Below are 12,800 nucleotides of genomic sequence, written 5' to 3' on the forward strand. Positions count from 1 at the left end.
GGAAGAAATTTAGAAGGGATGAGATTGAGTTGGTTTGTAAAATATGTGTAGATATCAATTGACTTTTAAAGATATTAACTTAAAACTGATCTAACCCTATGAACTATCCTCTCTTATCATTGTATTTCCTTTATGGTTTCATTTAATTTCAGGATGTAAACCAAACTAAGCTCTGAAAGCCTTCCTAATCCTTTAGTAGGAATCACCTTTCTCTCACCAAGAACTTCTGAAGAGATAAATGCTAGGTACATCTAAAAGTATTTAAGGAAAAATATATAGGTTGTGAATTATAATGCTCTAAGTGGGCAATTGTATTGTACCTGGTTAAGATATTAAGATATTATTTTTTGCTCAAGGTATTTAGGCTTGAGTTAACAAATTTCCTCATATTCCACTCACTAGTAACTAATATACTTTTCCATTAGGTAAAATTTAACTATTAATTGGTCTACTTCTTTTCTTTCTTTTTTTTTTTTTTTTGGTGGTGGTGGTACTGGGGTTCCTGGAAACTCTTCTACCTCTGGGCTATACTCCTAGACCTAGTTTATACTTTTTTTTTTAATTTGGAAACAACTAATACCCATGAGATTTATTGATCTGTTAGAAGTTTCTGCCCTAAGTCTTTTAGCCACCATAGCAAAATATTCTTTATCTTTCTTCGGGAAAAAGGAACTTTTATTTCAGTAATGAATTGTTGGTTGTTAAGAGCCTACCAAACCGGGAGTACCTGAAGCACATTAGTCCATGAAGATGTTGATAATTTCTAGTGATCTAAAATGAAAAACACTGGATCATGTGTACCTCCAGACTAGTACTCTCATTGTACAAAATTCATATTTGAATATCACTACTAAGCCTTATTGGCACAACTCAATACTGTTTGCTTGTTGTATACTGTACTAGTGGCACTCCGAGATTTTATGGACTGGTGAATATCTTCCTAGGGCCCAGAGTCTATTTATCCAAGTCAATCTGGGTAAACTATGACTTCTTATTCTTTAAAAGAGATGAGTGATGCAAGTCCAGTGCTAATTTGGATGTTGAGGAATGGCAAACAATGAGAATGGCATGCATGTGACCTTGTGTCAAGAATAATTCATATGGAGAGAAAACAAAACAGAATCTGATGAGAAAACATGCAACCACACCAGAAGCAGCATCCAATCACTCAGGCACTGTTAAAAACTAGGAGAGAATCCAGAGGACATACAAAAGATCCTTGGCTCAGACTTGAAGTGTGTACCTCAGTCTACAACCTGCATTCAAGCACATTTGTTCCCAAGCAGCTGCTGTTTGTAAAAACTCATGATGGTTTATAACAAGAGGTCCAGAGACACTGATACATCAGACCACAGGAAATCAAAAGGGTATGACAGATAGGAAGTGACCAGCATTGGAAGCTTAAGCAGGCATTAAGTTTCTACATTAAGATAGAGGCACATGAGTGTACTGGTCCAGGCTGGATAGCTGAGTGGTTGATCTAAGTAATATGTGAAGAAGGGAAGGAAGAATAGTGGATACTATGAGCCTAAATATTCAAAATTCAGAATCTAGAAATGTCAATTTAAGTCTGGTAATGAAAACAATACTAACCAATAAACTGAACTTTGACCAAAAGCAAAGAATGTATGCTCTGGGTTGTAATTTTGTGACTCTGGATGTGGGTAGACAAGAATTTTCAGAGAGGTGGATCTCAAAGTCTTGTACTTACACCTTCTCAAAAATGGATATGATAATATTTATGTAGTTGCTATAAAATTTTAACATTAAGACATCTTAATAGCCATTTTCTATATATGCTTGATAGTTTACATAAATCAAGTGTAGCCACAAGTGCTACATCTACACAGAAAAATTATCTTATGAAGGCAATAATTTTTACCAGGTATTCCCCACGGTGGGCATCAGAGTCTTGAAACTATTAGTTATATGTCCATAACAATATCTGAAGGCACAAAGAATTATGCTCTTATATATAATTAATTTGTCATATGTAGATAAATAAACATGTAGAAGATAAGTCTGATAACATTTTCTGCTTCTTCAGTAATAAACTAGTAAAATCTCCTTAGCTTCCTTTAGTTAAAATAGAAATCTTTAGTCTGAACTTCCCTCTTTTTTGTTCCTCTCATCCTATTGTGACCTTGTTCCCTCCTTGTTAACATTTTTACCTTAGCCGTTAGCCTTTATCCTTGGTGGACACAACCAGCTGCATTTTTAAGTCGACCTTGGCTATTGAGTTCCACTAAGGCCTGTATCTGCACATTTCCACAGCCCAGGCTTCAGTTCTTTTCCTAATCCCAACATTCCAATCTCTTCAAGCTAATGTTCTATTCCATTGTGTTTGCCCACAATCTGTGATGAATGCAGTGGCAGTGGAGGGCTGTGTCTAGATCCCTTTGTGATGAAGTACGCCCTTCTGACTGGGATGCAGCAGACTGTGGTTTCTGTCATAGGTAGAAATATGGATTTTGAGAGCCTCCATCAGTGCCAAGGACTCCCTATGTGTTTATGGTCGGTGGTCACAGGCCACTTACACAAGCATTATTTCACTTAATCTTTACAACAATCCTAGAAGGTATATTTTTTCTATGGTGCTTCAAAGATAAAGAATTAATATACAGAACAGGTGTTGAGGGGACCTTAAGGAACTGATGTAATTCTAAGACTGCTTCCTTTAGGATTGAAATCCCATGCAGCTTAAAATCATATAAACATTGGCAACGTTAGTATCAGCTCAGCCTTGGAAGAATAGCCTTGTTTTCTCTTTTTCTTATTTCGTTAGCTTTTGACTGGCCACAGTATATAAGATACTTATTTTTTCTAATTAGAATTATAAACAGTTCCAGTGAACAAAGAAGCAAGTAATCAATTATAATGTACTCAAATTTATGTAAATACATTCAGTATTTAATTTTAAAGAATGCAACTAATTGTTATACTCAGAATTGGTAGAAGAGCCAAAGTCAGATGAAAACAAAATTTTTAAAAATTAAAGGGTTGTTTGTAGAGTAGTAATAGTCAAATGTGCTTATATTTATAGACTGATGAATTCTACTAATTTCAAAAAACTTGACATGAATACTTTGAGTATTTTTTGCTAGCTCCAAAAATTATTTTCTTATCTCCAGTTTTGTCCTATCCAAAATTCTGGCTCCAAACCAGACAAGCCATTCATAGCACTTAACAAGTTTGACAACTTATATTCTGAGAAAACATTTTTTGTCATATTCTGAGTATGAAAAGAAAAACAGTAAATGAAAAGTGAAGAGCATAGTCATGTGTTTATTTATATATGACATTGTAATTATAGAAATATTTTCAATAGTAGCCTAAACAGGATAAAGTGATTAATTATTAATATGAGTTTTTTTTATCAAGATATACAGAAAAATAGCTACATGTGTAGACTGAATCTATCAATATGAGTGACAGGATAACACTAGTTGAGTTAAGGAAGACTCACTTATAAGCCCAAACTGTGTCTTGTTCACTATTTAATGAGGTCATACTTATAAACCACACAACCTCTATTGGTCATGGTGCTGAGATAAAAAAAAGTGGCACTCAAGTTAGTGATCTAACTTGACCAATAATTTCAAAGTATATCTCTTCAAAAGAAGTTTTTTCCAGAAAATGGTTAGGAACTTGAGCTAAAGTATATACTTAGAATCAAGTCAAAGATCCACACCTTACTCCTTTAGTTTAAAAAAGTAAAAAATCAGATGTCTTAAGGCAAAACAGGCAATTCAGACTAGTAGAAGTTGGCTGGTTTTTCTTTAAAAAAATGCAATGTACTCTGCTTTTCATTTTTTTCCCCTCTTCCATTCCCTTGAGAACATAGGTTGATGAGGATGGTAATGGTCACCGCTCATGACCATTCCCCAATGGCCATTGCTTATGATTTTCTTATCATTATTTGGATTGAGAAGACTAAGTTAAGATAATCGGGGGCAAGTGATAAAGGACATGCTAATAAAATTAATCGTCTTTGATTAAGTTTTGATGAGACATGATTTTACATCTTAGAGTTTATCATTACTTTAAATATTTCAATATTGTATGTAATTCGATATCTCTGCACCACTGAAACATATTGGATTATTCTTTCTTAAAGATTTAGTAGCTTTATACATAAGTTATATATACTAATTCTGAACAATCTTAAAATATTTTATAAATGGCACACAGTTCTACTTCTCATTCTGATGGATTGATGTAAAATACCTATAAAATGAAATTATCATGTATTGTTATTATTAAATATATTCTCTATGATCTGAAGATAATTTTTAAATATGAAACTTCAGAACAATGCCATTTTATGTAGTATTTCCAATCAGTTTATATGTAAATAATAAATTCTAATTTTTATCTGTCTTATTTATTCATTTTTAATACCAGTAGTATTTTAGCAACTTTGGACCCTCTATAAAATACAATAAAATCAAGGTATTCATTTACTCTTTCAAAAGCAGTGAGTGAAAAATAAGACCGTGTCTTTTCATGTTAGGAATGATGTGGCGATACTTTTGTGGTACTGGGGTTCCTGGAAGCCCTTCTACCTCCGGGCTACACTCCCAGACCTATTTTTACATTTTTTATATTTGGAAACAGGGTCTCCTAAGCCAGCGCGCGCAGCTGGTTTCGAACCTGTGCGATCCTCCTGTCTCTGCCTCCCAAGCTAGGGGATTACAAGCGTGCGCCACCACGCCCGGCGTGGTGATACTTTTTACTACTATGAATCTAAACATTTCTCTATAAACTCATTGCCAATTTTGTGAATCTTCTGTTCATATTATTTCCCCTTTTTCAAATACACATACTTGTACTGCATATATTTTGCCTTTTTCCTTATTTTTAACATGTGTGTGTTGTGCTTATAATAGTGTATGTTGGGTGTGTGCTTAAATTTGTGCAAAAGATTTTATTTTTATGCAATTAAATCTCATCCTTTCTTTTGTGGTTCTCAGCTTTGGTGTTATGCTTTTAAAAACCATTTGGGGACATATACATACTCACATAATCACCTAAATTGTAGTGCCTTTACAATTTCTTGTTTATATTTTTTATTCTTTTGAAATATATTTTCATGAAGGGTATAAGAACAACTAACTTAATTTTGTTCAAGTACCAGTTAATTTTGTTAAAGTTGTTCAAGTACCAGTTGCAAAACAACTTTGTCTTTCTCTGCTAATGTGAAATATAAACCTTATAATTTATATTCTATACTGCATGCTCTGTTCCTTGTAACTCATTTTTTCATTCCTCAATTCTTAACAAGTGCTTTAACATCTGGTAAGGGAATACTCCTTTACTATTCTCCTTTTTTTAATCAATAATTTTGTCCATTAAATTTCTTCTCTCATTTTAACTTTAACATAATTTGTCACAAAGTTTGGACCTGTAATATTCCACAGAGGCTCATATATCAAAGGCTTGGTCCTCATGAGAGGTGTAACTCTGGCAATGGATTAATTCATTAATGGATTCATAATTTGATGGCAGTATTGGGAAAGGTTGAAACTGTAAGAGGTGGGACCTATTCAAGGAAGTAGGTCACTAGGCACATATATCCAAGGTATAGCTCGTTCTCTCTCATCTCTTCCTCTTTCTCTCTCTCTCCTTCCCTCCTCCCTTGGCCGCCATAAGGTGAACAGCTTTGTTTATCTATGCCCTTCTGCTATGATAGGTTTTATTGTTTGTTTGTTGTTTATTGTGGGGTTTTTTTTTTTTTTTGCCTTGCTGTGTATCCAGAGCAAGAGAGCCATTAAACTATGAACTGAAACCTTTGAATTCTTGACTTCTTGAACCCAGGAGCCAAAATAAATCTTTCCTTCTCTAAGTGGATTTCTTCAGGCATTTTGTCACAACAGCAGAAAGTTGAAAGAAAAACAAAAACATGATACCAGCAACTTTGTTGTCACTAGCATTAAATTATCTGAATTTGGGGGGAAATTAAGTTTTTATAATTTTGAATTTTTTGTGTTTACCTTTATTCAAGTCAGTTTTCTTAATACTAAGTAGTTTTGAAGCTTCCTGTACATAGGCTCTCTCTATATTTCTTGCTCACCCCAATAATTTTTGCCATCATTTTTCAATACAAGCAACAAAATTAACTCTTGTTGAATAAGCAGAAAAAATTATTTAAAATGTGTTGGTAGTTTAAAGAATCAGTAGATGGGCTCCAGAATCAAGGCTCAAGGTTAAATTCCCAAGAGGAATGACCAGAACAGTCCTAACAAAGACATACAAGAAAACTGTGACTGCTATACTGTGGTTTCCACCACGGAGCACTGGAAGCTCAGGCTGCAGCTGCCTCTCCACCTGCGTGGATCTCCATTCCATCAGCCACCACTGCTTCTAGAGACAGAGCTGCTGCCTTCTGTTCCTCTTTCTGCTACACCAACTACCACTTCCAGAATAGCATTCTTGCTCATAGTGAAAGAATATGTATTCTCTTTTGGTTCACCATTTTATATTGGTCTAGAGAATATTAGGAAGTTCACCTTCAATTCATAGCTTACTAAGAGATTTAGTTTTTATAAAAATTACATTTGTATTTTTAATTAAAAGTGAAGTTTGAATTTTATTATGTGCTTCTAAATAAAAATCACATGCTTTTTTCAAAAATTAACATGTTCATGTTATAGAGTGATAGATTTTGTGATATTTAATTTTCCTTATATTTGCAAAATTATTCTTATTCACTAATGATGATATAACTTTACTATAGCATGTAGATTATGAGCACAGTTCTGCATCTGCCTGTAGGATTACAATCTGGGTTCTACCATTACTATTCATTGTGACCATGGAGAAGTAAAACCTCAAGAATGTTCAAGAGTTTTCTAAAATCAAGAAGATAATGGGTGTGGTGGCGCACGCTTGTAATCCCCGCACTTGGGAGGTGGAGACAGGAGGATCGTGCTGGTTCGAAGCCAGCCGCGCTGGCTTAAGAGACCCTGTTTCCAAATAAAAATATAGAAATATGGCTGGGAGTGTAGGCTGGAGGAAGAAGGGCTTCCAGGAACCCCAGTATCACCACAAAAAAAAGAAGATAATTCTAATATTTATGTAAGAAGTGTGTGAGAATCATTTGAGATAATTCATGTAAAGAACATTGTAGTGCATACAATGAGTATGCAATATCAGTATCTTTACTAACTATGAGTATAATTTGACTTTATTATTGTATTATAATATTGGCAAACTTTTCAGATGAGATTTGCTTGAAGTTTTCTTTTGGGATATCATTGTTTTGTCAATTATTTTTTATATACTTTTAATAAGGGCTATATTAGCCTTATCAAATGCAGTTAGTGGTAATACAGAAGTTTTTGTCTGCTTCAATACTCCAGAAAACTTTAAAAACACTTAAATTTTTGTTTAATTAAGAAATGAAAGTTCTTGTATTAACCAGCTGTCTTGAGTTTTAGACAGTTCTCTAACAACTTTTCCATTTCTTTCATGGCCTTTACATTTTCAAATTTTTCATTTAAATTAATTTTAATTATTCCTAGTTTCTTTGAATAACTTTGATTTACAGTAATAAATTTAAATTTTATAGTGGGATTGTACATAACATTTTCTTAATTTTTATGTCCTTAAAATCTGTTGCTACTTTCTTTCCTATTATGTCATAATATTGATACTTGTGATTGCTCACTTTTATGCCAACTAATACCAAGTTAATTATCATGACTCATATGGATAAATTCTAGATTTTTAACAGTAAAGTGTATCTCCGTAGTCTTACTCTCTTTTTAATTTATAATTTTCCTCATCTTAATTTCTTTTGATTATTTTAAAATTACTTTGGTTTCCTAATTTAATGCTTAGTTTTTTTTTTATTTCGCCTCTATTTTATATCAAGAAATTTTAGACTGGGAAGAGTTTGATGCCATTCTACATTTTAAATAAATCTATCATTCAATATTTTTCTGGCTCCATAGTATTAATTTCTTCTTAAAACCAAGAATTACTCAAAAGGAATACTTTTAACTCTAATTACTTATATATTATATGTTATTTTTTAGAATTTGTTGGTGAAAGCTTTTATTTTTGCTGTAATAATAGCTTTACTTTTATAAAGAATCATTTGGCTGCAAAAATATTACTCTAGAAAAGCTAGTTTATGATTGGAACAAAGTGATTCCTTTAGTTCATTTTTAATATTAGAAATAAACAAGTGAAACAAGAGATATAAAAAAATTTGAAGAATATCTTTCTCAGTTATTTTATGATTTCATATTTGGTCTTTGATCAATTCATACAATCTGTAAATGCCACATGACATACTGTATCACAGATCTCAAGATGTCTGAAGAAAATTTTTATATCTTTACAAAATGAATTTCTAGCTTTATTACATGGAAAGAATACAATATAAATCTCTACAATATATTTTGTTCTTTTTCTCTTATTGATCATTGCAGTAAGAAATCTGAAAAATGTATTAAAGTTACCTAGGAAAAACTTAATTGGGCAAAAAGTTCTCTTCTTTTTTCTTTAAAATAAATTTAATTTGGAAAAGGTTTCATGGGCTGCTGAGAAGAAAGTGTATTCTATTGTTCCTGGTTGAAATATTCTGTATATGTCTATTAGGTCCATTTGGTTTATAGTTTTCTTTAATTCTAAAGAGTCTTTATTCATCTTTTGCCTTGAAGATCGATCTAGTGGTGTGAGAGGTGTGTTGAAGTCTACCAGTATTTTGGGTCTATTTGGGATCTGATGTCCAGAAGGGTTTGTTTTACAAATGTGGTTGCACCCATGTTTGGGGCATAAATATTTACTATCATTATATCTTCTTTGTGTATTGTTCCTTTTAATAAAAGGAAGTGCCCTGCTTTGTCTCTTCTGATGTGTTTTAGCTTAAAGTCTGTTTTGTTGGATATCAGTGTTGCTACCTCTACCCATTTTGGTCTCCATTAGCATGATATATCTTTTTCCATCCTTTCACTTTCAGTCAGTGAATGCCTTTGGCTGTAGGTGAGTTTCTTGCAAACAGCATATATTTGGATTATGTTTTTTTAATCCACATTGCCAGTCTATGTCTTTTGATTGGTGAGTTAAGTCCTTTGGTGTTCAGAGTTATTATTGAAATATGATTTTTGTATCCTGTTATTTTGTGTTCTGTCTTCTGTTTAGCATCCTGTTATTTCTTCTTTACTTAGATGCCCCACTGATCAACTTCATCTCTTCTCTGGTTCTGCTTCTTTTTTCTTCTTTATGGCTTATTTCTTTAAGTATTTTCTCTAGTGTGGCTTTGAGTTCATGAATTTTTTGAGATTCTGCTTATCTTGAAACACTTTTTTCCATAAATTTTGAATAATAGTTTTGCTGGATATAGTGGTTTGGGTTGAAAGTTGTTTTCTTGCAGGGTCTGTATCACATCATACCAGTCTCTCCTGGCATTCATGACTTGGGTCGTATAGTCTGTGGTGATTTTTTATTGTTTTGCCCCTATATGTCCAAAAGGGTTGAAATCAGAGAACTAAAATAGCATATGTATACCCATGTTCATAGCAGCACAATTTCTAATAGCCAAAATATGGAACCAACCTAGGTCTCCATCAACAGATTAATGGATTGCAAAATTATGGGAAACACACATAATGGAATTCTATTCAGCTATAAAGAACAAAATCATGTCATTCACAAGAAGATGGAAATACCTGGAGAACATTATGTTAAGTGAGATCAGCCAAGCACAAAAAGAGAAGGGATTTATGTTTTTTTTCTAATATGCTCAAACTAGGGAGTATTAGGGATACCAGAGAGACTCCAGACAATGGAGACGAAACCTCACCAAAGCTAGAATGGAAGGATAGGAGAGGAAGAAGGCTGAGGCTGATTAATGGAGAAGCTACATCCAAATTTGTGTAAAAATATAAATATAGCATGGTTAACCTGGACACTCATTGTTGGGAGGGGAAGAGGAAGTGGGGGTGAGGGTACCAAGCATAATCTGAATGTATGCTATTTTCAATATGTTCCACATAAAAATAAAAAATAAATTAAAAAATAAATAAACTTAGTATTTGCATAGGTTAGTAGATAAACTATTACATGCTATCTTTAATCTGTTTACTGATTTTAACATCAGTCTAAGTATCTTAATGTTCAACCTACATTAAAATGTATAACTGGGTACAGTGGCCTATGCATGTAATTCTAGTAATTGGAAGGCTGAGACAGGAGAATCACAGTTCAAGGCCAGCCTCAGAAACTTAGACTCTAGATAACTTAATAAGAACCTCTTTCAAAATAAAATGAGCTGGAATGTACTTCAAAGGTAGAATGTCCCTGGGCTCAATACCCAGTTCCAAAAAAATTTTTTTACAACTAAAAATGCCTACTTTTATAAACCAAGATTTTAAAAGTTTTTTGTTTTATGTAGAAGGCTTATTTTTCTAATCTCTAATATAAAAGTATTATCTAATATTGATACTTTAATGTAATATAATTTTAATTATATTTTATTCACTATAATTTGTATTTAAATTTAAAATGAAGTTTGTCTAGCTTAAATACCACTTTTAAGAATATTTCTTTTTTGTTTTGTTTGTTTGTTTGTGCAGAACATGGTTGGAGAGTGGGCCTTATCAGAAGAAATGATCAATAACTTACCACCTTCCAACAATTCCATACTAGGCCATGTGCTTCACAGACTAGTTGAAAAGTCTCTTCCTCCTCAAGCTGAATCAGCAGAACCTGAAGTCCCTTCATTTGCTATTAAAGGATGCTTACTGGGGAAAACACTTAGTGGGAAAACTTCCACTCTAAAGTCTCTACAAAAAGGTAAAATGCATCTCCCTCCCTGCCCTATTAAGCTCTGTTTATACTAAATGTAGTTGCAAATGAGCATGTCTGTAGAAAACATTCATTAGGCTCTGCCAGTATGTTGGGAAATCTTTGTCATCAGAATTGTACGATAGGGTAATCATGTCATTTATTGTCAATGCTGTTATTATTCAGTCATAAAAATAATTGATACTTATAACAGGGATAAATCTTGATGACTTTATGCAAAGTAAAAGAAGGCACAAAGTTACATAATATATTATTTCATTTTTATTATATATCCAGATTAGGCAAGTACATAGAGATAGAAATCAAATTAGTAGTTGTCAGGATAATTAGTAGTTGAATAGGGGAATAGAGAGTGATAGCTTGTTGGGTTTGGGTTTCCTTTTGGGTTGATGAAAATTTACTGGAACAATATAATTGTCATGGTTGCACAAGATAATAAATGTCTAAATGCCACTGGTTTGTACCTGTTAAAATGGTTGATTTTATATTTTATGACTTTTGCCATAATAAAAAAGCACCTTAATCCTGAAGATAGTTCTTGGGTTTGTTAAAGCCTGTGTTAGAGGGTGAAGCCAGAACACAAGATCCATGATGTCAATTTCTCAAATGAAATCGATTTATAGAAATATCTTTTGAACCTTAGACTTTCCTATTCGGGTACTTTCTATTGACACACTTGTCCAAGAAGCTATCCAAGCATTTCATGACAATGAAAGAGTCAGGAATACCCCAGTGACTGAGAACAAAGATGGAGGAGAGGCACCTGCCATTCCACAGGAGAACAGTAAAGAAGGCCAGGCAAGTGCGATCTTAATTTATTTTTTCTGCATCTAATATACCAGAGATATGAAACTGAATAGAATCCAAGAAATCTTCTAGATCAGAGCTCTTTTCAGTTAAACTCCAGAGAATAAGTATTTTAGGATTTGTGGGCCAACACACAAAATCGGTCCTATTATGTGGGTATGTATATAACCAAAGAGAAAACGCCCACCCACCCCCTACCCTGGATTTTCTGGGTGGACCATCTAGAGTGGAAGGCTCACCTCATGACAAATGACCATAAGCTGGGGATATTCTCCAGAGGAAGGAGCCACTGGCTGGTAAGTGGAGTGGATGTACTGATTTATAGGGATTGGGAGGGCAGCATATAGATAATTTGGAGGAACTCAAGTCTTTGACTCCCAAACTGGGCTCCAACCACGCAGTGCCTGGAAGTTTACAACATTAGAGTCCTCAACATGTAGCTGAGGACCAGTGCTGGCTCTGGATAGTAAAGAAGGCAGGTGCTGTAGGGCAGAATCTGGCTCAATCTCCAGATTTACAGTGCTAGGCTGTACATAAAAAAACAGTGGGATAGATGAACTTGACATAGACATAGTAGGCCAACCCCTGATCTAGACTAATCTCAGTTTCAAGTGGGGGCTAGAGCATGTTCTCTGTATGGTTTACCTGTGTCATGTTCTCATCAGCATTGCATTATTGCATGAATATTCTTGGGAGCTGGTGGGAACAGAAGAATGTGGCCCAACTTGGGAACATGTTCCAGCACCCCTGTATTATAGAAGAGACAGTAAAGACCCTAAACATGAATTTATTTGCTCAGGATTAAAAGGCCTGCAGAGAACTACTCTGGAATTGAATTCCAGATTCTAAATCCAGTACTCTTTCTCTGCAATTGAATAAATCAGCAGAGAATATAATCCAGATCATTTGAATGGGCTGCAAAACAAATACCATTAAACATGAATTTTGAAAATAATTATATTAAGTTTGCTTCACTGTACTGCTCTCTGTTCTTCCACATTGTGATATTCTATTCTATTTTATTTATTTATTTATTTATTTATTTATTTATTTATTTATTTTGGTGGTACTGGGGTTCCTGGAAGCCCTTCTACCTCCGGGCTACACTCCCAGACCTATTTTTTATTTTTGGAAGCAGGGTCTCTTAAGCCAGCGCGGCTGACTTCGAACCTGCGCGA

General features: G+C 33.8%; 1 protein-coding gene across 1 annotated transcript in view; it reads left to right on the forward strand.

The window, feature by feature from the left end:
- Positions 1–12,800, forward strand: part of SPEF2 (sperm flagellar 2) — a gene marked incomplete at both ends in the record, with an annotated part of 204,416 nt that overhangs the window by 60,028 nt on the left and 131,588 nt on the right. Inside the window, 2 exons of the mRNA XM_080719700.1 lie at positions 10,584–10,803; positions 11,459–11,613. Coding sequence (XP_080575826.1) covers positions 10,584–10,803; positions 11,459–11,613 — 375 coding nt within the window. The remainder of the gene's footprint in view (positions 1–10,583; positions 10,804–11,458; positions 11,614–12,800) is intronic.

The sequence above is a fragment of the Muscardinus avellanarius genome (assembly GCF_963383645.1).
Source record: "Muscardinus avellanarius genome assembly, chromosome: 1".
NCBI classification, from domain to species: Eukaryota; Metazoa; Chordata; class Mammalia; order Rodentia; family Gliridae; genus Muscardinus; species Muscardinus avellanarius.